Source organism: Diceros bicornis, chromosome 37 (assembly GCF_020826845.1).
Source record: "Diceros bicornis minor isolate mBicDic1 chromosome 37, mDicBic1.mat.cur, whole genome shotgun sequence".
NCBI classification, from domain to species: domain Eukaryota; kingdom Metazoa; phylum Chordata; class Mammalia; order Perissodactyla; family Rhinocerotidae; genus Diceros; species Diceros bicornis.
The window spans coordinates 27,063,282-27,089,257 of record NC_080776.1 but is presented as its reverse complement, the minus strand read 5'-3'; the positions used below and the strand labels follow the sequence as shown (position 1 = coordinate 27,089,257).

General features: G+C 42.6%; 1 protein-coding gene across 3 annotated transcripts in view; it reads left to right on the top strand.

Annotated features, from left to right (window-relative positions):
* The window catches only part of NDUFA10 (NADH:ubiquinone oxidoreductase subunit A10), a 67,297-nt gene that overhangs the window by 19,904 nt on the left and 21,417 nt on the right, over positions 1-25,976 (top strand). For 2 of the 3 annotated variants that reach the window (XM_058533327.1, XM_058533326.1), the window contains exons 7-9: positions 3,667-3,721; positions 6,002-6,087; positions 17,421-17,529. In XM_058533327.1, coding sequence (XP_058389310.1) covers positions 3,667-3,721; positions 6,002-6,087; positions 17,421-17,529 — 250 coding nt within the window. The remainder of the gene's footprint in view (positions 1-3,666; positions 3,722-6,001; positions 6,088-17,420; positions 17,530-25,976) is intronic. The other variant, XM_058533329.1, reaches the window with a different exon arrangement.

Sequence of the window (25,976 nt, the reverse complement as noted above, 5' to 3'; positions counted from 1 at the left end):
TGAAAAGAGGGAGCCTTCACCCAGTTTACGATTGTGTTACAAACTGTACCATGCACTGCTGCAGACACTGCACACGTGCTGGGAACTGTTGTACTGTATCCTCTGTCAGGGACATGTGGTGGAGCTCTGCCTGCAGTGGTTTGTGTTATAAGAACTATATGTAGGCATACATATGAGTATGTGTGTGTGTGCTTAATTTTATTTTTCCAAATGAATATCATATTATAGTATAGATTTTATTTCATTGCAGCTCCTACCCCTTCTGCCCCGTAGATTTGTTAAGCCTTGTGAGTTTGTTTCTCACCCCTTCATCTTGCTGTGATTTCAACTCTTGTCTTTTGAACAGATAGAGTCTGTTCATCGTTAAAGTGAATTCTGTCCAGCAGCTCAAGCTGTATGGATAATGGGAGCCACTTAAAATACAGGTCGTTTGTCACGTTTAGAAGAACAAATATGTGAAGTATTCTGTGCAATGTGCATTATTTTAAGCATTGAATTATAGACCACGATTGTACTGCAGCTTGGTGATGTATTTCATCTTGAGGTTTTATCTTGGGAATTCACTATGAAATTTCACTAAAACTACCAGACTTTACATAAATTTCCAGAAACCTATCACAAATAGATTATAATCTAAAGTTTATAAGTCTTTGTGTTTAGAATTCAGAACTTATTTTCCCACAGCAACAATTTTGGGTTTCCTGGACTTATTTAAACTGTCATTTAGTTAAATACTGTTTATTTACAAAGAACAACCTTAGAAGATAAAATTGTTAGACTGTTAGTAATTAAACGATAAAATCAAAATTGAATAAGAGAAATATTTTTCAGTTTGAGTGTCAGTGTTTGAAGTGACCAAGTGAAGGTCAGAGCACCTTTACTTGACGGGGTTGATGGCTGCTGTGGGAGAATTTCTCAAGGTCTCGTCTTCGTCTGCGTTGGTCCCTCCCTTGTTAGCTCTTCTCACTAGCCTATTGAGACATGTGGATGCTTCACTGTCTCTGTATATGTTGTTCAAGAATGCATAAAGAACGTTTCAGCCTTTTCCTAAATAGTCGTGTTGTGACATTTTAAGAGGCACAACGAACTAATGTAGCACAGGAATGTGTATTTTCTGACTTTTTCATCTCTGACCAAAATCCTAGGAGTGTATGTTATGTATCCTCGTTACCTTGCTTACAAATGTATCATAAATAAGTATGAGCTGGAGCTTGGTTTAACAAAGATTAGTCCATTCACTTGTTAACAAATATTTGTTCAGCTCCGTGAGTGTTACTGTCGGTGTCAGTGTTCGCTGGAGACACAGTGGTTGCTCAGACAGGATAGGGTAGGCCTGTCTGAGAAGACACTTTTATGCTGAGATTTCACAGATGGGAAGGGAGCACTATGTGACCAACCTGCGACTGAGCGTACTTTGTAAATATCCATTCTTTAATCTTGTTCTCAGGCGGCTGAGGGGCTGGGGGAGCCCATGGAGGGGAATCTGTGGCTTCAGGAAACAGCGGGCGTGGGGCTCCCTGTGGCCTCCCTGTGTCTGTGGGAACAGGATGCTGTTGCAGTGGGAATTGAGTTGGCTCCTTGGGCCTTTGAAGATATCTCCACATTGCTGAGACCCACACGGTCGCTGTCTTTGTTTTAGCCTCCCTTCACAAATCGTGGGAAGGAGAGGCAGGGGTGACCCAGCACAGGAGGGTGAGTTTGCCCTCTTTTATTTGTCGGTGTGTTGTTACTGAGGCATTTGGCATGATGCTGTGCCCGTCATAGGCACCCAGAAAGTAAATGTCTGTTGAATCGAATCACATGGAACATGGAAATGTTAGGCCATAAAATTGGTTCTGTAGGTTGTTTTCAGTAGATGGTCTGGGGTCTCAAATTTCTGGAGGCTGAGAAGCCCTGTCTTTGTCATCTTGTTCGCCACACATGGGGCCTGCCGCCTGACAGGGGCTTAGTGAATGTCTGCTCAGTTATGTGTGTTGCAAGTCTCTGTCCTGTATTTTCCTGGTCTCCCATGCTCACTCTGTGACAGATACGTCAAGGGTGACCCTTCATATTGTTGCATGAGAAGAAATAATGTTGTCTCAGTGCTGCCCTGTTCCCTTGATCATCCAGGAGTGTTTGCAGCCTTTGTCTCCTACACACTTTAGTTTAGTTTTGGCTTGCATGACTTGCAGGGGGATATTATTCCCCTTTGTCACTGTGTACCTGACTTTTCATAGTAACAGTGTGTTGTTCCAGGCAGTTGAGGAGGAAACACAGTAAGTCCTATACTTAGGGTGACCTTGTACTTCTCAGCCTCAGTGGCAAATGCAGTGAGTTTATTCTCCTAACTTTATGGACTCATCATTCGTCGTGTTTATAGTTTCTGACCATTTCTGTTCATCTTTATAGGGATCCAAGAAAGGCAGTGGGCTAGTCGCGGTTAGAAACTGTTATCTAGTTGGATAACTTTCTTTGGATTATATAATATAGGCTTATCTATAATTATAGTGCCTAGAAACTTTTTTCTTACTCTTTGGAATTAATATGAGCCAGTAATAATGATACTTAATACAGGTACCTTATCTATACTAACTCAGTTAATTAAACTAGTGGCCCATTGAAGGTTGTTAGCAGAGTTGGTGACGTTTGATACCATTATAGTAGGTTGTATCTGAATTTCTGAGTATAGGTGTAAATTCTTGGGGTATTTACTCTAGATTTACATCCCATCCAGAGGAGGGTGCTCTGGTATAAAGATGCCTAAATGAGGAAATGTCCCTCATTTATGCCAAGCAGATGATCATGGGAAGCAGTAATCCATCCTTGACATTTCACTGTCCCCTTGCTGGAAGGGGCCTCAAACGATTCTGCAGTGATGGGCTCTCCCGTGTTCTCCTGGTCTGAGTGGCCTCTCGGGCCTCTCTGGCTGGGGTTGTGACCTCCAGTTTCCCTCTGGTTGGTCTGGAGGTGGTGACAGAGGCAGCCTCCTTCGTTTGCCAGGTACAGACTTAGCAGCCTGCTGGTCTTCAGGCATCTCCTGGCTGGGCAACCTGGTCTTTGAATGACAATAAACATGGTGAGGAAATGGGCAAAAGTGCTGGAAATGGCAATCTGCTGTTCTCTTCTTGCTGGGACCCAGTTGTGTCCAGACTCAGGACCGAGGACTAAGGGAACTGAGTTACTGCTATCCTGCTGCATAGTTTGGTTGAAACAGGTTATTTTGAGGGTTTCATTAGCAGCTCAGGTAATGTGTGTGTGTCCCCCACGTCCCCCACCATTTGGCTGCTCTCTGTGCCTACGTAATGGCCCTGGGCTCCTCTGTGCTCTTCTGTAATGAGTGCTGCAGCTGGAGGTGGTCTGTGTGGCAGTGGAGGTGAGCCGTGTGCCCTGTCTTTGGTAGACACTGGTCTCTCCTGCCCGTGGGGTGGGGGCAGTGAAGTAGAGAGAAGGGAAGCCAGGAAACAGACCTGCTGTGTCCATCCAGCCACGAGCACATTTCTGTTCCTAACTCATCCTCCTTAACAGTCAAGCCATGTGAGCCAGAACATGCCCAGCACAATTCCCAGTTGAGAGAAGGTGACTCACGTTTTAATATCTGTAGGGAGACTTTAATATTGTATATTCATTTTGTACATTAAGGCAAGCTTGGGAAATTTACATTGAATTTCATCTTGCTTTTTCTTACAGTGAGAAATGTGAGGTTTTACAATATAGTGCAAAGGAAGCTCAAGATGCAGAAAAGGTAAGAAAATGGCTGAAAAGTTTATAATTATTAAATTTGATTCATGTGTAGGGTTCTTGCAAATCAGATAATTGGTTCAGCTCCCACTGGTCTTAGAAATGTCTGTGTTTTATAATCTAACCGTTCCAGGCCAGCCCCTCTAACTCTCCTGGTCAGGAGGTTTTGATTTTTTTCTAAATAATTCAGTTTCTAGGATCTTAAAATTACAGAATGGTGAAGATACGAAGAACCTTGGGTTCTCTGCTCCAACATTTTTATTAACCAGAGGGTAAAATTGAAAGTTGGATTAGTTAAGGGGAAAGGTTTAGTAATATAAAGATATCAGCTTTCCCCAAATTAGTAGGTGCGTTTTGTGAAATTCCAGTCAATCTTAGTGCGATTAATGAGTAATAGCCAAAAAATTTTGAGAAAGAATAATGCAGGAACATTCACGCCCTCCCAAATACAAAAACATATTACGAAAGTATGGTAGTGAAAGCACTGTGGTATTAACACAACAATTAATAAATAGCTTAATGCAACAGAACAGAGTTAAGACTTAATAGGTGCGTGTGCTCACGCACGTGTGTGTGGGTGTGTGTGACTTTAGTTTGGTAAGGTCAGTACTTTAAAGGACAATAGAAAATGAAGTAGAGGAAAATGGATTATTTCTTAAATGGTATTGAGACAATTTTTTTACCATCCAGTTGGTAAAAAAAAGTCCCATATTTTATATTATATATTAAGCATAAATTACTAAAAAATAAAACCTAGAGTATAAAAATTCTTGAAGAGCATACAGGTGTTATGATCTAGGCTTGAGCTGTAGGTGGTGATATTATAACAGAGAAAGCATTGCAGAGTCCACAGCTTTAGTAAAAGCACATCTCAGTTGCCCCGTGGCACTGAGAGAACAGGGAGGAAGTTACAGGACCAGCTGTTTACAAAGAGAATAGCATTCTCCTCTAAGACAAAGGACTGTCGAGTCCCAGCTCTAGGAGCAGCGTAAGAATTCTTTTTAGACTTGGTTTGTTCTCTTTCGACTGGTTAAATTACAATCATTTCCTTCCCAGCCTTCTGTTTCTGTGATGTCGATTTGTTTTTAGATTATTTTTATACCTTTGACAGCCTGTTTAGATGGCACCTTTCTGGGAAGAATAATACATTTTATCTCTGAGACTGTGTCTTTTGAATTCATAATTCAATGTACTCCCCTGTGACCTGAGTGCTGGGCGAGGCGCCCACATTGAGGACCAGCGGCACCCCACGACCCCCGAGTGCTGGGCGAGGCGCCCACATTGAGGACCAGCGGCACCCCGTGACCCCCGAGTGCTGGGCGAGGCGCCCACATGGAGGACCAGCGGCACCCCGTGACCCCCGAGTGCTGGGCGAGGCGCCCACATTGAGGACCAGCGGCACCCCATGAACCCCGAGTGCTGGGCGAGGCGTGCACATTGAGGACCAGCGGCACCCCGTGACCCCCGAGTACTGAGCGAGGCGCCCACATTGAGGACCAGCGGCACCCCGTGACCCCCGAGTGCTGGGCGAGGTGCCCACATTGAGTACCAGCAGCACCCCATTACCCCCGAGTGCTGGGCAAGGCAGCACCCCACGACCCCTGAGAGCTGGGCGAGGCGCCCACATGGAGGACCAGCGGCACCCCATGACCCCCGAGTGCTGGGCGAGGCACCCACATGGAGGACCAGCGGCACCCCATGACCCCCGAGTGCTGGGTGAGGCGCCCACATGGAGGACCAGCGGCGCCGCGTGACCCCCGAGTGCTGGGCGAGGCGCCCACATGGAGGACCAGCGGCGCCGCGTGACCCCCGAGTGCTGGGCGAGGCGCCCACATGGAGGACCAGCGGCACTCCGTGACCCCCGAGTGCTGGGCGAGGTGCCCACATTGAGGACCAGCAGCACCCCATGACCCCCGAGTGCTGGGCGAGGCAGCACCCCACGACCCCCGAGTGCTGGGCGAGGCGCCCACATGGAGGACCAGCGGCACCCCATGACCTCCGAGTGCTGGGCGAGGCGCCCACCTGGAGGACCAGCGGCACCCCATGACCCCCAAGTGCTGGGTGAGGCACCCACATTTAGGGATCATCACTCAGTCCCACTGTTTCAGTGAAGGCCATCTGTCCGACTTCTTTTTTTTTTGACTTTCTTAGTATGATTCTTCCTGCCAGATATTTGTAGCTTTAATGTATTAAAAAGTTTTATCTCATTTAAATTTCTCAGCTGGTTACAGCATTAGAAAATTTGCTGGGACTCTGTGTTACAGTCGGCATTCTCTCTGTCTAGGTGGTAGAGGATATTGAATACCTCAAGTATGAGAAGGGGCCATGGCTTGACCAGGATGACCGGACTTTTTACCACCTGCGAAGGCTGTGAGTCCGTGACCTTGGGAGCTGCGGGCAGGGGCCGGGGCTGATGTTCTGAGTGCAGTACGATTGGTCCACTTACCTGCTGTAGGAACTTAAAGGATTTTGAAGTAATTATGTTTCAAGTTAGGTGTTAACAGTGCTGATACGTAGGAGTATTTCCTTTTTCCTTCCAAGCAGGCTCTTGCATTCTGTGGTCTGACAATGAATTAATTGATTGCCATTATTAATTCAACAAATATTTTGTTTTCACCATGTGCCAGGCACTGTTCTAGATTTAGGGGATATAGTATCCAATAAAACTCCTGCTCTCATCAAAGATACATTTTATGGGGGAGATAGATAGTGCCCAAATCAATTGGACTGTGTTGGGGGCTAAAGGCCATGAAGAATGGTAACCCTGAGTAACAGAACAGTGAGTCGCTGGGGTGTGAGTGACAGAGGGCACTGTTGGGGAAAGAAGGAGGTAGGGCTGTCTTCTGAAGAGGCCCAAATTGACTCGAGTTCTGGGCCCTGTGGTGTCTGGGGGTGAGCAGGGGCAGAGAGGCCTGCAGGTGGAAAGGCTCTGAGGCAGGAGTACAGTGGGAGGGTGTGCCCAGCAGCCAAGCCAGTGTGGCCGGAGCAAGGGAGAGTGGAGGAGGGGAGACCATGGTGGAAGGGGGGTGGGTCATGGAGGGGAGGCCCCGGTGGAAGGGGGATAGGTCATGGAGGGGGAGGCCACGGTGGAAGGGGTGTAGGTCATGGAGGGAAGACCATGGCGGAAGTTGGGGGGTAGGTCGTGGGCCTTTGGTGCTATGGTAAGGACTTAGGACTTGTTTCTGAACAAGACAAGAAGCTGTTTTGGGTTTGAGCAGAGGAGGGATATGATGTGACACATTTTAGATCATTCTGGGTAATGTGAGTATTCCTTGGTATTTTCTAAATAGAAAATAATAGCCATACAAATCTTCTGAGTAGAAAAAAAAATGCTATCTCCATCCTTACCGCTCTCTGGAAATGGCTCTTGTCAAGGAAGTGACCTTTTACTCAGTCTCTTGGTGACTACCCAGCCCTATGGCTGCAAATACCATAGATGCCCACCTTAGGTCACAGCCCAGACCTTTCCCCTGAGTGCCAGACAGGCATCCCCACTGGCTGGCTGGCCTCTTACAGCGTCTCAGCACATGGCCTTCTACAGGTGACACTCAGATGTGCTCGGGGCTCCTCTTCCATCCTTGCCCTGCTGTGCCCTTCCCTCTGCCTGGAAGCTGCCCCTGCCAGCTCTTCAGGTGATCTCATGTGCGTCTGTCCCTCCTCCTCAGACAGGCCCTCCTCCTGCTCTGTGAGCTTCTCCCCTCACTGTGCTTGTGTTCCTGGTGGAGTGTCCTACACCTTCCTGTGTGGGTTGGAGCCTTGGTGACCCTCCTTTGTGGGGTTGCTGTGGATCTCCACTGTCTAGAGTTCTCAGGGACCTCAGTGAATCTGCTAGGTTCCAGACACAGCCCTTTCTGTCCCCACTGTGCACAGTCTACCCAGCTTCCCTTGGTACTCAGGATCAATCACGCTAGCTCAGGACGGCCACCTCTGCCTCCTCTTTCAGCTGATGGAATGACTTGAGGAGCCCCAAAGACCAGGTGTGATATTGGCTTCTCATTTAAGAAGGCTGCTACTGCATGATCTGGTGGAGGCGTTTCTCCCCTGGACACCTTGTCCTCAGCCCAGCCCAAGATGGTAGGGAGATGGTGCTAAATCCTGCTGCCAGTTTACCTTGTAAGACAGCACCCCAGCTCTCTTACAGACACACAGCAAAGTGCTTTCTCCAGTCGGTGCCTTGATAGCCTCCAAGAGGCCATTCCACTGTTCTGTCAGGCCAGCTGCGTCCTGGCATTGGGGGATCAGTCAGGATGGTGAATGTCATGCACATGGAGCCGTTGTCACACTTCCTTTGCCATGAAATGAGTTCCTCAGTCAGGACCACATCATGTGGATGACCATGTGTCTGAGTGTCTTGGGACTGCTATAACAAATGACCGTCCCCCGAGGGGCTTAAAACAATAGAAGTTGATTGTCTCTTGGTTCTGGAGGCCAAAAGTCCAAAATCAGAGCGTCGATAGTGCTGCGCTCCCTCTGAAGGCTCTAGGAAGAATCCTTCCTTGCCTCTTCCAGCTTCTGGTGGTTGCTGACAATCCCTGGCATTTCTTGGCATGTGACTACACCACTCCCATCTCTGCCTCTGTCTTCACTTGGCGTTCTTCCCTGTGTGTCTGGGTCTCTGTCTGAATTTCTTTCTTGTAAGGATACCAGTCATGGGATTAATCTACTATGATCACATTTTAACTTACGTCTGCAAAGACCCTGTTTCCAAATAAGGTCACATTCACAGGTTCCAGGTAGACATGAATTTTGGGGAGACACTATTCAACCAGTATACCATGTGTTTTGGGGGTCCCTAAGCCCACTCCCACACTTGGGAATTCTCTAGAAGGACTCAGGAAACTCAGCATATAGTTGTACTCATGGCTAAAGTATGTTATAGTGAATTAGTGAGGATACACAGCTGGATCAATAAGGAAAAAGACACAGCAAAGTCTGGAGTAATCTATGCACAGGCTTCCAAGGCTCCCTCTCTCCTGTGAGAGAAACACTGAGTGAGCTACTTTGTCCAGCATGAAGAATGCAGTAACAAATGGTCAGTATTTCCGCCCAGCCAGCCCATTAGACACTCAGTGCCCAGAGTTTTTGCTGGGGCCTGGTCATGTTGGCACCCTCTGCTTTAGCAACTGCTCAAATCCAGACTCCCAGAAAGAAGACAGGTGTTCACCAGAAATCGCAGTGTACCCTGGTACGCAGGGTTCAGTGTCCCAGCCTTAACGGCATAGGGGACGTGTTAGAAACTGTTCCCAGATGCCAGCCAAGGCAGACAGCAGTCTCAGGCCTGCTCTGTTGATGGCAGTGGAAAAGGCATTCTGTGGGTACAAGAGCTGTGATTCTGGGAGAAATGTTTCAGGCAGGGAAGGTAAATCTGAACACAGGAAATGCAATTTTCCTGTGAGGATAGATGGCTGCCCCTCCATGATGGAAGGGACCCCGCATAATGATCCCTCATTGTGCCCCCAGGGGCAGGCCATGCTGGAGGCTCTGCTGTTGGCACACTGGGCACACACAGTGGCGGACCCAGATCAGTTTTGGGCAGCACAGGTCTGGGCGTTGAGCCCATATATAGACTCCATTCTGCCTTGGTGACCACTCTGTCCATCAGCCAGTTTGGTAAGCACTGGCAGAGCTGGGCCGGAAGTGCTGGACCTTCCACTGCGCAGCGGACACTGTGCTAGGTTGCAGTTTTCCTCTGAATAACTAATGCACTTGTTTTTCTAGACTTGGCTGCACCTAATATGAGCATATATAGAAAAATTGACTCCATCAGTTTTCCATACCCTTCGCTTGAAAGTGAATATTTTTTCATTTTGAACCTGTTGATTTAGTTATTAAAACTAAGACTTAAATTTTATTCATTTTTAACAGTTTTTGTTTTGTGTTTTAAGATGGAAGAAATGGCAGCATGTTTTATACTGATGGGAAAGATCTTGGGGGGGTGCGGATTGATGCAGAGACAAAGGCAAGTTCCTGGAGGAGGGTTGTGAGTTGCTGTGAGAGGGTATGGGCTAGTGCGGTGGTGGACAGTCCCTGCTTCTTAGAGGGAGGTGAGGAATGGGTGGGGTTAGGTAACCAGGTATGTGCCGTGGGCATGTGGAAGTTCTCTTCTGGTTGCTTCTGTCTTCATAGTGAAATGGGAACCAGGTCATCAGTGGGAGTGGCAGTGGGGCTGGGAGGGGTGTGTTGGAGGTTTGAGGAGGAGGACGGCAAAACGCTGTCCAGGCGAGCAGGAGAAGACTGGACAGGGCAAGGGGCTGTGGATGGCTGCACGGGAAGACCCGGTTGTGAGTGTAAGGTGCAGGTAAGGTTTCCCTCCAGCTGCCTTCGGCTGCGAGAGTGCTGTCAGGAAGAGGCAGAGCTTTGATTTTAACAACCTCGAGGTTTTGCCAAGTGAGTATTGAGAGTGCAGGAGAGCTGAGAATGAGTCTAACGATGAAAAATCTAATCTGGGTAGGGAGTGGGGAGGAACACTGAAAAGGCGATAGGGTCAAGTGGATTAGCAGGCAGAGTCATACCCACTCATAAGAGAAAGTTGGGAAACAAAATCCAAAATCAAATCAGATCGCCTGTGATTCTGCCGCAGTAGCCAGTATTAAGTTTAATGCAGGTTCTTCCAATCTTTTTTAAATGTGTGTGTTCATATATTTCTTAATAACAATTGTCTTGCATATATCTTTGTATTCTGTTTTTTAATATCATGATCATGTCCATCTTTTATTAAATATTTAAGAATTTGGTGTTTTAATGGCTACTCATGTACGCTGTTTGAATCCGTTGATTGAAGTGTGATTCAGGGTCAGCAGACCGTGGCCCGTGGGCCAAATTCAGCCCTCAGGTGCTAAGAGTAGTTCTTACATTTTTAAAGAATTGTGAGAAATAAAAGGTATATGTGACAGAAACCACATGTAGCCTTTGAAAGCTAAAATATTTACTGTCTTGTTCTTTACAGAAAAAATTTGTCGACCCCTGAGGTGCAGCATAATCCATTTACCATTTCTTTAGTATCGCTCATTTGGGTTATTTCAATTTCTTCATATTCTGCATATTCTTAATAATGAGCATATTGTACACAGTTTTGTTCCCTTTTAGGTTACTCTCTTAAAGTATAAAAGTGGAGTTACTGTTGTATGAATGCGTTTTACAACTATTGATGTATTGGGAAGTTGTTCTCCAGTGTGTACCAGTTTGCACGCTTGTACCTCTCTTCTGAAAGTTTCTATTAATACAGTATAGTTAAAACAAAAAGCAAACAATTGTGATTTTGATAGCAACGTATTTGCTTTATTTTGCATTTTATAAACATTGAATTTCAAACAATTTATATTTTTATTGGCTATTTATTTGTCTTTTGTGAATTTTCTCTTCATGTTTATTGATCTTTTTAAAGAACCAGTTTTTTGTTTTGTTGATTTTCTCTGTTGTTTTTCTGTTTTCAATTTTGTTGACATCTGCTCTAGTTTTTATTTCTTTTTTTAATCTGCTTCCTTTAGTAAAGCTTCAGTTGCTCTTCTTTCTCTAGTTTCCTAAGGTAGAAGCTTATATGATTGATTTTAGCTGTTTCTTCTTTTCTAATGTATGCATTCAGTGCTATAAATTTCCCTCTAGTTTAATTCGGTATGGTCTGAGAACGTACTTTGTATGATTTCTGCTCTTTTACATTTGTTAAGGTGTTTTATATGGTCAGGAATGTTTTCTCTCTTGATTGATGTTCCAGTTGAGTGTGAGAAGGATGTGGACTCTGCTGCTGTTAAATGGTGTGTTCTATAAATGTCAGCTAGAGCAAGCTGATTGGTGGGGTGGTGATGTCCAGCTCATCTATAGTCTGGTTGCTTTTCTGTCTGCTGGATTGGTCAGTTACTGAAGAGGGACATTGAAGTCTTCCACTGCAGTAACAGGTTTGCCTTTCTTCTTTGAGTTTTGTTTGTTTTTGCCTCATGTAGTTTGACATTGTTGTTAGGTGCATACAGGTTTAAGATTGTTATGTCTTCTTGGAGAATTGACCCTTTAGCATTATGTAATGCCCATCTCTATCCCTGATAATTTTTCTTGTTCTGAAGCTTGCTTTGTCTGAAGTTAATATATCTATTCCAGTGTTTGATTAGTGTAGGCACAATAGTATGTCTTTCTCCATCCTTTTACTTTCAACCAGAGTCTTTGTATTTCAAGTGGGCTCCCTGTAGACAACATAGAGTTGGGTCTTGTTTTGTTTTTATCTACTCTGACAGTCTCTATCTTTTAATTGGTGTATTTGGACAGTTCACATTTAAAGTGAGTATTGACATATTTGGACTGATTTTTACCATGTTTGTCACTATTTTCTATTTGTTGCATTTGTTTTCTTTTCCTGCCTTCTCTGGTTTTAATGGAGCATTCTATGTGATTGCATTTTATCTTTCTTAGCATATCAGTTGTACTTTTAAACATTTTGTTGTTGTTGTAGAGTTTCCATATGCATTTGCAGTTCATGTAAGTCTGCTTTCAAATGGCACTACCACTTCCTGGACAGTGCAGGTACCTGATAGCAGAGTGTTCCAGGTCCTCCTTCCGGTCCTGTGGCATTGCTGACGTTTGCTCCACTTTATGCTGTAACCTCCTAATACGTTGTTACTGTTATTCCAGGACAAATCATTGATTTTCAGTTTTTTCTGTCTTTTTTGTTGTAAGGACAAGAGTGGCAGCTTCCAAGCTCTTTACTTGTTGGAGCTGAAACTGGAAGTCCTCTTTGTTTTGTTTTTTGCTGAGAAAGATCTGCCCTGAGCTAACATCTGTTGCCAATCTTCCTGTTTTTTTTGCTTGAGGAAGATTAGCCCTGAGCTGACATCTATGCCAGTCTTCCTCTATTTTGTATATGGGTCACCACCACAGCATGGCTCATGAGTGGTGTAGGTCCACACCCGGGATCCGAACTGTCAACGAAAATAATCCATAACCAATCTATAAATCAAAATTGGGGTGAGTTTACTATGAGCCAGATCTGAGGACCATATAGCCCGGGAGACTCCTTTCACAAAGGAATGGAGCACTCCAGAGAAGTTGGGGGGGTGTACAGAGTGGTTATATACTATCAAAGAGCATGTATCACATATGATTGGAATGTCCCCTTTACAGTAGTCATGAGATTGCCTCGCAGGTGCAGCACTTCACATAACAATTGATGAACACAGCAGATAGCAGGTCTGTGGTCTAGAGCTGGGTGGTCACAGCAGGTCAGCAGTCAATCCCTAGCCTAGGGAGAGATGCATATGCTTAAGGAAATGCCGATGTGGGGGAAGTAACTTTATCTTTAAGGGCGTGGTTCTTGTCGTTGGGACATGGTAAATACTTAAAGCAGATATACAGTGTGTGCTCAACGACCACGTCAGACCCTTTTGGAAAAATAAGGTCAGGCCAAATTAGTTTTACACCAAATGGCTTCCTCATATACTCCAGTATATCGTATTGCTTGTCATTTATTTATCAAAACCCACGAACCCAGGCCACCAAAGCAGAGCACACAGAACTTTAACCACTACGCCACGGGGCTGTCCCCCGCCTTTGTTTTTTAAAACTCTGTGGTTAACTTTATTTTTTGTCTAGAAGCTTGTATGTATATATGTTTTTGTAAACTTACCTAAATGGTATTATGTACTGTGTCATTCTGGACATTGCTTTAAAAATCTGTATCCTTTCTTTTAACTGCTGTATAGTATTCTACCTCTTGGTCTGAAATCTCGAAGTGTTAGCCTTGATCATAGTTACACATAAATGTCAACACTGTATCTGGAAGGTGTTTCAGAAATGTTTCCCGTTCCACAGCACCCCTGCTGGTTGAGGGATCCTCTCATTTTACAGGTGGGGAAACCATAGCTCAGAGAGCTGACTCGCCGTGGTCACGTGACAGTGGTATGGAGGGTGTAACATCTGACTCTGGGAGGCATGGCCTCCCAGGCCTGGCTTGAGGGCCTCCTCCTTGCTGGGTGCACAACCATCTTGCCCTCCCTCCTCTCGTTGTCTCGGGCTTGAATTCTGGTGGGACCATCACCTCCTCGTTCAATTATCATCCTGCTGGAACCCTTCTTTTCTCTGTTGACCCCTGTACTTTTCCCTGAGTCCCACGTGAAGGTTAGTGTGTTCATCTCCAATGATTTCCCTCCCTTATCCTTTTCTTTTATTACTTCTGCTGCCTTTGGGGTTTGATTCCCTCATTCTTGATCTCTATTCTTCTAGTTATTTCTTCATTCTGCACATGCCTTGTACACACGCACCAGGTTAATTTTCACAAAAATGTTGCAGTGACCCTATTTTCTCTTGACTCAGAATCCTTCAGTGGTATATCTTTGTTTAGTCATGAATCCAAATTTCATTTCCTAGAGTTAATTCGGAGTCCTAACCATCTGATTCTACCTCCTCCTTCTGGATACCCACAACCTCCTGAATCCTTTACCTCTCCCACATGCCCAGTAATTATCTATAATCTGAGCATTCTTCTAAGCCTGGCTGTATTTACCTCTTTTTTTACCTTGGAACATTCTCTTAACTTTTCTAGGCTTTCATTTTATATAGATTTATCTGTGATTCTTGTTAGTATTGGCTACTGCTGGACAGAGTATGTGAAATATCATATAAGAAAAGGTGACTCTCCTAACATCCTCCTGAGACTAGGCAGTATGGTATGACTTACCAATCCTTCCATGGGTAATACAGTGTCATTTTCCCAGCATAATCTGGAATGTGTGTGAATTTGATTCTAGACCATGTCCAAAATTCATGTCTTAAAATCATAATTTTAGTACTTTAGTTATGTGGTTATCAGAGCGTAGAGAAAGATCCTATAATTCCTACAAAGTTGACAAATTACAGCATTCAATTAATTGTTTCAATTTAATTTACTATAAATGGTCTTGTCCTTTCCTTCTCCCAGAAATTTTCTTTTCCTCTGTCTCCCAAGGATATTTCATGACAACTTACAATGGTAATTGTGTTAATTTTCATTTGAGTACCATTTCTTAATTTGGGGGACTCAAGTGAAAATTATGACCAATTTTCTAAGATGATTATTGTAAACATGCCATTTACCAGTCATACTCATTTTGTCCAGAACCTTACCAAATTATTGGTTTAGAGCATTTGTGTACCATCTCAGCTATGTGTATTGCTGTATAATTATGTATGTGTGTCTGCTTATGCTGAGAGACAGTAACTGTATTTTTCAACCTTGATAGCGTTTTGTGTTCGTATCCATGATCCATAACTTCCTGGCACCCGCCCTGGTTTGGTTCCTGGGTTGGTGACTGGTTGCCAGTCAGGCCTCCTCTGGTGCAGGGCTCTGAGCCCACCTTCCTCCTGCTCCCCCAGAGCCTGGGCCTTCCCACACACCCTCATTTGCTTCATCACTGAGACTTCTGTTTTCTATGACTCTTGGAGAATGTCTTTCTAATGTGAAATTCCATTGCTATGAAAACTGTGGGCTATGAGCTTGGTATTAGAAGTAGTGTTTCAGACAGAACTTTGCAATTCAGGAGAAACTAAAAAATATGCTTTGGACGTGTTTCAGGAGAAAGTATAGACATTCTGTTAATTGGGAAACAGTTTGAGTCATAAAACATAATTTACAATTTTATTTTTTCTGTCTTTTCCTGCCTCACTCTTGTTTTAAAATATGTGGCACAGCACCTCACGTTCTAAACTGGGCTCTAGTACATTTTATCTTCTTATTTGGGCACTTTGGCTTATGATGTTAAGAGGATGTATTATCCTCAGTCACTTTTTGAATTCTCCTTAATTAGACTAAGTGCTCTGTGAACAGAATGTTTTCTTTCACTGCTTTCTGCTTTCTGAGTCATAAAAGGCTTCCTGTTGTCTTCATTCCTTACTTATCTTCGATCTAGAATATATCTGTAGTTTATTGGAGGGTAAGACTTGGGGTTTACTGAAGATACTGTAGGCTCCTCTTAACAGTCATCATTTAAGCTCATAGTAATAAACTGACAGAGCAGTTCAGCTAAGTTTAAAACAAGTTATAGAACAGTTGCAGCAGATTATTTTTTTCATCTTCAAAGACAAGTTTGAAGCCCTTTTGGAGGGTTATTTGTAAACTGTAATTCTGCCAAATTAAACATAGATGGCGCTGTTGCTCTGTGTATTCCACACAAGTTCCCAGGCCAGTGAGTTCTTTGAATTTTCCAGAATTTTTTTAGGTTCTTCAAACTATAGAGAAAACCAAATCATACCCCCCGTTGGTATTTGCTAACATTTAAAAATATAAACTTCATTTTTAATTGAAATTTTGTATTGTGAGATGACTTTAAAAATTATCCTTATATAAGTATAGACTAATTCTATTTGTGGTAAAAATAAGATGTACTTTATGTTATTGACACGTCCTCATAAAAGATATATTATATAACCAACTTACTGTTAGACTAAGAGACAGTTCTCATCTGAGTGTGTACGTTACAGCCATTTGCATGATTGGTGGACGTCCATATGCACACACTCAGGGAGCAAACCCGGTTATCCTGGCAGCGTTTCCTTGGAGTGATACTGGATTATTAGTCGTCGTACGAGTGACGTGGGTTTTACTGGAGACACTCAGGGTGTGCTTTTACCCACTGTCCGCTCATGTTCAACTGCCGCGGGTTCTCGGTGCTCTGTTGTCCTCTGGGAGAGGGACTGGGGACCGCCCAGGCCTCGGATTTGGATCGGGCTGTTCTGACTGTCAGAGTCTTCCCAGAGTGCCGAGGGGAACAGGCCTCGGGTGTGCATGGGCGAGGACTCTCACGGAGTGGCTGAGAGCCAGACACATTGAAAGAACTTCCATTTGGGCCATTACAAATAGAAACGTCTTCTGCCATTATAACTCATTAATGGGAAAGTGGCCATTTAAAATAATTATTTTCTTTGTTTTGAGCCCTTAAGAAAGGAGGCTTTATTTTAATGTTTCTTTCTAAAAGCCTCAAAAATTCTTTTCATCTTCAAGTATAGTGGTTATATTCAGACTAAATTTAATTTAAAATAAGAAAATTATAACAAAGTATAAATATTTTAGCATTCAGCAAAATAAAATGATGAAACAAGGAGAGTATCCTAAGGTTTGTGTTTATCGGCGCCAAGAAAAGCAGAGCGTTAGATCTTTTATAGGTGGTGGTACAGACTGTCCTGTGTGGGAGTTTGCCCCCATGCCCTCCCCTGTGTCCTTGGGTCCCATGGAGCCCTTGTTGGCTTTCGCTCCTGGAATCCCTCAGACAGCTTCCGCCGCAAGACGCTGTGTTGTAACCCTAGGGGGACGAGAGTTACTCACCATTCTTTCCTTCAAGATTCATTAATATTGCAAATTTTTAATGAGGACATACTATGTGCATGGCACTGTAATATATGGCACTGTTTTTAGCTTTTTATTCCTGCTATTCCTATGTTTAAAGCACACTATGGCTCCTTTTTCATGTTTTCAAACTCTCCATTCCCAAAAGGTAGTCATCAGTGGCCACTGAGGCTTTTGAAAGACTCTATCTCAGACTCTGAAAGTCACTTCAGAAGAGCAGCTCCATACAGTCCAAATGGGCTTTGGGATGAAAGTTTTGCTTCGAGATGAGTGCTTGAGAATGAATGGCCTTTATTGGAATGTATGAGTTTTTTAATATGGATATGTTACAGTATCGCCCTTATAGCTTATTTTATTATATTTATTTTGATGGTGTAGCATGATTCATATATGCCTCATTTTTTAGGGTTCAGAATAAGTTGGAGGTGCTGAATTACACAACCGTTCCTATCTATCTCCCAGAAGTCACGATTGGAGCTCACCAGAGTGACCGCGTCTTCCATAAATTCAAGGAGGTAAGGCCTCGGAAGCAGAGAGCTGACCCTCTGCTGCATCTCAGACAACTGGCAACAAAGTCATTTCTCTGAAAAATGGTTCCTGTGGTTTCTTATTTGTTTATTTTAGTGAAAGAGCTCCCTTTTCATTGAAATAATTAGCCTTGTTTTCCTTTATCACTGTATATTAAGCTGACGCATTCTGCATATGGCAGGCCACGTGCAGTGAGCTGTTCTGGGCAGCGTGTGTGGCAGGCATTGTTCTTTGTCAGCTTGTTATCTTGATACAGAAACTTTCTCTGTTCTTGAGTTTTTATTTACATTTCTTTAATGTCAAATTTTACTTCTGGTGTTGCCTTACTCTTCATGGGACATCCATCCGTAAATGATGAAGATGTGTTTCTGCAGAAGGTCCTTGGAGTGGGTGGGAGAGTGTAGGGCAGGTGAGCAGAGCGGGGGCAGGAACGAGGGCAGAGGTTGGGAGGGTCAGACTGTTCTGTTGATCTTCTTATCTGAATCCCATACCTTTTTAGTGAATTATTTGTTTTCAGAATGGTTTGGAGAATCATTTCAGGCGAGAGTCCATGAATGTAGAGAACATTATAAGTTCTGTTTTGGAACCTAGCAGGTGAGTGAGAGCCTTCTCTGAGAATCATGGTGTCAGTGGAAGAGTAAGAATGTGGTCCATTTCCACATCAGCTGTGGTTGGGTTTGTTATTGGCAAATTTGTGAAATGATTGTATTTAAATCAGAACTTCAAGCTAAGCAGACAGCATGTAGATAAGTTGAAATCTTAGTTAAATATTTTTGCATTACTGTAATCCTCTAGTTTGATGCTTACAAGTTGCTTGACGTGCCGATTGGATGTCTGAGTATATCCCACGGCTTACTTTCGTACTTGAGATACTTGGCATCTTCTTTTAAGTGAGGTTTTTTGGTTGATTTGAAAGTGATTTTATTCGATGTAGAAATTTCGGGGAATACATAAAACCGTAAAGATATCACTCAGAGGTATCTACAGTTAACGTTTTTGCATGTTTCTTTCTTCCTGTCCTTGTACCTGTGTGAGTGCCTATGTATTTTCACTTTCTCTTTTTGAGTGGAGTTGTGAGGGTCTGTGGCTTCGTCGGTGTCTGGGGGCTGAGCTGGCTCCTTAGTGCACCAGCTGCCTTGTTTGCTGCTTTGCATAGACCAGAAAACCCGCACCTGGTGATTGTTCCTGCTCTGCATTTAACAACCCACTGGGTCCTGTTGACCATCTTAGCAGTGACTTTATTTTCTTCTGTGTCATCACAGCTGCTGCCCTTGTGTAGGCCACCATCATCTTACTTAAATGTGTACTGCAGCTACCTCCCTGGTCTCTCTGTGTCCAGTTTCTCCCTCAAGCCCCTCTTCCATAATGCAGAAGCATCATGCTTAAATGCAAAACTGATAGTGTCGGTCCCGTGCCTAACACCCTTCCATGGCTCCTCTTACCTCAGATCGAGTCCAGAGCCTGTAATATGGGAGCTCTGGCTCCTGCGTAGCCTCTGCCCTTGTCACATCCCACAGAGCATCCGTGGTCTCACTGGTGTTGTCTGTTAGTGCATATCACTGATGCTGGGGGCTCTAAGGTGGTGCAGAGACAGAGAATTTAAAAACAAATAGTTAAATAAATTGCCCAGTAAGAAAGTTTTACCCTTTTAAATTTTTAAAAAATTCTTTATGTCTTGATTTACTGATTGATTGAATTGATTGATTGAATTGATTGATTGAATTTACTGATTGATTGAATATTGATTTACTGATGTCTTGAACATTTCTGTTACTCTTGATGATCTCACTTTTAAACAAGGAAACAGCGGGCAGCAAGTTCAGAGGTTTTGCAGTCACTGGCCTCTGGGTAGAATTTAGTAATGTAGCCTTGTTTTTGTAGTTTTTTCTTATGCTCCCTTGTTTACAGTGAATGGTACTGGCTCTCCAGTTGTACCACTGATATAAACTTTTCTTTTAAAATAAACTTATGTAAAAAAAGGTATTCCATCTTTTTAATGTAAGCAGTAGTACGTTTGGTACACAGCTGTGACCCAAGTGGGGAAGTGACTTACTAGGTGCCAGACCTGTCCTGGGCACTGGGGAGGGAGCAGTGCATAGGGTGGGCAAGAATCCTTGCCTGATGGAGCTTACATCCCAGTGTAAGGAAACGGAAAAGAAACAGGGAATGTATTAAATGATGGTGACAAGTGCTGTGGAGACAATTAAATTCCCAGACGAGGGCAGGCAGAGCCCTTGTGAGGCAAGGGAGTTGAATTTAAAAAGGTGAGGTGAGGCTAGTGGGGATGTGGGGGGAAGAGACCCAGATGCAATGGTGAGGCTCAGCATTTCTAGCATATTCAAGACTCAGGAAGGAGGCCACTGTGGGTGAAGCAGAGGGAGGGAGGGGGAGGAGACAGGCAGTAAGAGAAAGATCGTGAAGGCTTCCTGGCTTGTCCTCTGCGGGACGTGGGGAAGAAGGATCTGTGTGACATACTTTCTAATGGGAATGTTCTGGTTTCTACTTTGAGAATAGATTGAATAGGGGCATGGGTGGGAGCAGGGAGATTAGTTAGTGGGCTATTAAAGGAATACAGGTTGAGAGGTAATATTAGCTTGGACCAGGGTGGTCATCCTAGAAGTTTCAAAAAGTGGTCGAATTGCGGATAGAACCCACAGAATCTGTTGAAACTTTGTATTGGGAAGTGAGAGAAAGAAGTAAGCTTATTGCTAGGTTTTTGGCCTCAGAAACTAGAACTCTGGAGTTGGAATTGGCAGATAGTGGGAAGACACAAGAGGTACGGGTTCCAGGGAAAGATCAAGAATTTGTTGTTGGACATGACAAGTTTGAGATACTTATTATAGCCAAGAGGAGATGTTAAGTAGGTAATTATGTATGATGAGTTTGGAGTCTGGCAGTAAGTGAGGGTTGTGAATAGTAAATTTAGGGGTTGTCAGCATGTGGTTGACATTTGAAGTCATGGTACTGGTTGAGATCACTGTGGCAGTATAGACAGAGAAAGGAAGAATGTAAGGTTAAGAAGTGGTGGAGACAGCAGAGAACCAAAGTCACTGTCTTCAAGGAGCTTATATTTTAGTATATCTTTATTTCATTTAATATCTTTATAAGTGGGAGACTGTTAATGTCAATTGGAGTTTAATGTCTTCTGTTAATATATGTCTGTTTATAAAGTGTAGACTTGTATTTATTTCTATCTGTATAAACAGGAAAGAGTGAGCCAGATTACCCCCAGAAAAGTAGGAATGGTACCCAGAACAGGTGGGACTCTCGTACCCAGAACAGATGGGACTGTCCTGGTCTTGCTGGAGGTCGGGAGCGGGGAGAGCCCTTGTTGAGCGTGGGTGGGCGTGTGAGCAACACAGAGAAGGCCCAGCAGCGTGCTCCTAAACGATGCAGTAGCCTGACTCCCCAAGAGGAGAGCCCACTGCACAGGTGTTGTCATCTTGTAGTGGGTGAGATCTCAGGTGACATTGTCACTGCTATAATGACACACTGCCAGAGTAAATAAACTTCCTGTTAACCAACTGCCCAGGCCGTCATAATGACAATTAGGGGAAACACAGTAAGTTTCAAAAATTAAGTCTACATGGAAAATGGACATTTAAAAGTCCCATCATATAAAAAGAAAAAGAAAAATACATGCTGGCAAATAATGACAGTTTTCTTTCTTTCTAGTCTGTGTACCCCCTTTTTTTTCTTGCCTTAAGACACTGGATGGATCTCTAGTTCATGAGTGAATAGACGTTGTAACAGTGTCATCCTGGTCTTGTTTCTGATCTCATGGAGAATGTCTTCAGTAATTCACCAGTGAGTGTTATGTTTGCTATTGGTTAATTTTAGATACTCTTTTTCAGATTAGGGATGATCCATTTTATTAGTGGTTTCTAGGGAATTTCTGTCATGTGTGATTATTGAGTTTTATCACAGGTTGTCTGCCATGGGTGATTTTTTCGCTTTTTCTGTTAATGTGGTCAGTTATACTGATTGATTTTCTAATGTGAGACCAACCTTGATTTCCTGGAATAAATCCTACTTGAGTGTATATTATCCTCTTCCTATGTAGCTGAACCTAATTCACATATTTATTCAGGATTTTTGTATCTATATTCCTGAGAGACTGGATGGCAATTTTCCTTTCTTGTAGTATGTTGATCAGATTTTATTATCAGGATCATGCTGACATCAAACACTAAATTGAGATTGGACCTTCATTTTTTATTCTCTGGAAGAGTTTGCATAAGATGGGCATTACTTCTTCCTTCATCGTTGAGAAGGATTGACTGGTGGAGTTCTGTTAGAATATTTAAATTAGAGATTCAGTTTCTCTAATAGATACCGAATATTCAATATTCTATTCCTTCTCAGATTAGATGTTGAAAGTTGTATTTGTCAAGGAATTTGCCCCCATTTCATTTAAATTTTCTACTTTCTTGGCATGAAGTTGTTTCAAATGTCCTTTTTTATGTTTTTAGCTCGGTCGGATCTGAGGATGACCACTCTTCCCTTCTTCATCCTGTTGCTGGTCCTTGGAGTCTCTCTTCTTTCCTCTTGGAAGGAGGTTATCATTCAAGAAACCAACTCCTTGTTTGGTATTTTCTGTTATACATTCTGATTCACTGACTGTTACTCTTTATTTTTTCTCTTTCATTTGCTCTTTTTCTAACTTCTCAAGATGAATAAGTGGATCATTGATTTTCAGCCTGTCGTGCTTTCAAATATATGCATTTAAAGCTAGATACATTGCCCTCCAAATTTGGCTTCACTTGATCTCATAATTCTTGATGTTATGTTTTCATTATCATTCAATTCAAAATATTTTCTAATTTTAATCTGATTTCTTTTTTGACCAATATGCTAATTTGAATTATATTGTATAATTTAAAAGCAGTTGGAATCTTTTAGTTATCTTTTTGTTATAGATTCCTGGCTTAATTCTACTCTAGTCAGAAACATACTTCTTATGATTTCAGTCCACAGAAATTGATTGAGACTTACTTTTTGGCTCAGCATTTGGTCAATTTTGGTAATATTTCGTGGTCCTCGAGGAGAATGCTTGTTTTGCCATGTTGTGTACAGGGTCCTATTAGTGCATCAAGGTGAAGTCTGTTAATCACATTATTCAAGTTGTCTTTATCCTCACTGATATTTTTTGTCTCCTTCTTCTGTCAGTTTACTGTGAGAGGTGTGTGGAAATCTGCTGCTGTTTGTGGATTTGCTCCTCCCTTCAGTTCTGTCACATTTTGCTTCAGTTGGCCCTCCGTATCTGCGGGTTCCACATCTGTGGATGGGGAGGGCTGAGTAAGGGACTCCAGCATCGTGGATTTTGGTGTCTGCGGGGTCCTAGAACCAATTCCCTCCGGATGCCAAAGGGCAACTGTATTATTAGATGTATGCAAATTTAGAATTGCTACATATTTTTAATAGAGTTACCCTTTCATATGTTATGAATTTTCCTTCTTATCTTCATTAATGGTTCTTAAAGTTTATTTTATTCAAACCTTATGTAGTATCTACACCTTTCTTTTGTCTAGCATTTGCATGGGATAGCCTTTTCTACATCTTTTAATTTCAACTTTTCTCTTTTATTTCTGGTGGACACCTTGCAACCTGAAAAGTTATGTTTTTAGTTTTTGTCCAGTCTTAATATTGGGAATATTTATCTGTTCACATTTAAGGCAATTACTGATACATTTGTGTTTAAATAGCTTATCTTATTTTATATTTTTCCCGTCTGTTCTATGTATTTTTTTTCTCTTTCTTTTTTGCTGCCTTTTGGATTAAGTTTGTTTTTTTATTATTTTTATTCCATTCCCCCCTCCATTTGCTTGCTAGTTATCATTCTTTTCATAGTTTTTAGTGGCTAAACTGTTAATTAAAATAGTCACCATTGGTTTATTAAAGTCTAGCGTTAATTAGTAGTTCTCTAGTTCCAGAACAGTGCAACGATCTCCCCAGCTCCCATCTTTGTGCTGTTTTTGTCATAGATCCTAATTTCTCATGTACTTTAGGCCCTTGGGACATCATGATTGTTGTGTTGCCTGGTCAGAGCTGGTGCAGATTCACCCGTGCTCCACTGTGCTGCTGCTCCTCGCCCACCGTGGTCCCCAGGCCTCCACTGAGCATCATTGTCCTTCTGCCTGAAGAATCTTTGCTGACAACAAATTCTCACACTTGTTGTATAAAGTGGTCTTCATTTGATCTTCATTTTATCTATTTTTTATTTTGGAATGTTTCAAACTTACAAAAAGTAACAAGAATAACAAAATAACTTCTTCGAACCTTTGTGAGTAAGTAATCAACATGATGCCCGTTATCTTCAAACACTTTAGTGTAGAGATTCTCAAAGTGTGGTCCCTGCTTCAGCATCACCTGGGCACTTGTTAGGAGTGCAAGTTCTCAGGCCCCAGTCCAGGCCTACTGGCTCGGATCCTCTGGGGAAGACCCAGGAATCGGTTTTAAGGAGTCTTCTGGTCAATTCTGATGTGCACTAAGGTTTGAGAACCACAGCTCAAATGTGTAATTCTTACAAAAAAGGACGTTCTCCTACACAACCACAATACAACTATCAAAAACAGGAAATGGACATTCATATATTACTACCTCTAACCCATAGACCCTGTCCAAGGGTCATCAGTTGTCTCAACAATGTCCCTGGATAATGGATTGCATTTCATTATCCTATCTCTTTAGTCTCTTTGGATCTGAGCAGTTCCTCAGGCTTTCCTTGATATTTAAGACTGATGATTTTGAAGATTGCAGGACAGTTGTGTTTTGAACATCCTTCAGTTTGGTTTTGTTTGATGTTGCCCCATGATTAGATTTAGGCTATAGGTTTTTTTGTAGGAATGTCACAGAACTCATTGCATCTTATCAGGGAGCACATGATTCCCATTTGTCCCATTAGTGGTTATATTAACTTTGATCACTTGACTGGGATGGTGTCTTCACTGTAAAGTTACTCTTTTACTCCTTGTAATTAATAAGTATTTTCAGGGGAAGTACTTTGAAACTATATAAATGTCCATTTCCTCATCAAACTTTCACGCAATCGTTTTAGTGTCCATTGATTTTCTTGGCTAAATTATTAATGTGATGGTTGCCAAATTGTAATTTTCCTAATTGAGTCCTTCTTTCTACATTATTAGTTAGTATTCTATTCAGAAATGCTTTCTCGTCTCCCTGTTTGTTTGTTTATTTATATCACTATGGACTCTCAGGTTCCTATTTTATCCGTATACGTCTGTATCTGTTTCTATCTCTATATGTATTGACAGCTGTGAATTCGTATCAATACCCCCAATTCCAGTGTATCTCAGCAAGGTTCATCCTAGTTTTCTCCCATTCCATTTCCTCCTTAGATAGTAAGGAACCTGGCTCCCATTACCTCAGTGTATCTACTTACTGTGTTGGTGCCCCCAGTGTGTAATCAGTTTCCCACCACTGCTGCCACTGCTCACCTGCCACGGTTAGCACCCAGGTTTCCCCAACACCTCCCAGTGTCCCCCTCCTACCATATAAATGTAAACCTTGTCCAGCTCTACATACTGGCTTTTGGCCTGAACTAGGAAGGAAGGAAAATTGTCTTCATTCTTGAAGGATAATTTCACTGGGTATGGAACTCTAAATTGGCAATTATTTCCTTTCAGCAATTCCAAACTTGCAGTATTTTATGTTTCTGACTTTCTTGTTTCTTATGAGAAATTTGCTGTTGCTCATTGAAGATAATGTTTCTTGTTACTCTGGCAGGGTTTTTATTTTTTTTAGGTGGGTTTTCAGACTTGGTTTTGAGCATTTGTACTACCTAAGGGTGTCATACAATCTAGGGGTATGTGTGCGTGTGTGTGTGTGTGTGTGTGCATCTCTACTTTTGTCTGCACTTTGCTTGTTGTCCACAACACTGCTTGCCTGAGGCTCCTTGTGGGCTCTGGGAGTCTTGCTGGTGCCTCTTCAGTATTGCTGCACCCGTTTTCTCTCTGCTTCCTTGGGCTCAGTTTACCCACTTGTCAGGGCTTTTCGCCATGTTCTGTGTCCCTTGTGCTCTCTTCTCTGTTTTTCATCCTGTTTTCTCTGTGAGTTTCAGCCCAGATATATTCTTCTCATCTGTCTTCCATGTTACTAATGTTTTTGGCTCTTTCTAATCTGCTTCTAGACCAGCATTTCCTATATTTTTTAAATTTTAATCATAGTCCTTTTTTATTCTGGAATTTCCATTCTTTTATGATTTCAAGTTATCTGCTGAAATTATTTTTTCATCTAATTTCTTGAACATTTTAATCACAAAGTTATCTGATAACTGCAATATCTGGACCTCTTTTAGATCTGTTTAAATTGCTTGGTTCTCCCCCATCCTTTCCTTTTTGGTCATTTAATTTTGTTTTTTGGTATGGCTGGTATTTTGTTTTAAGTGCCAGTCATTATTTTTGAAGAATTGTAA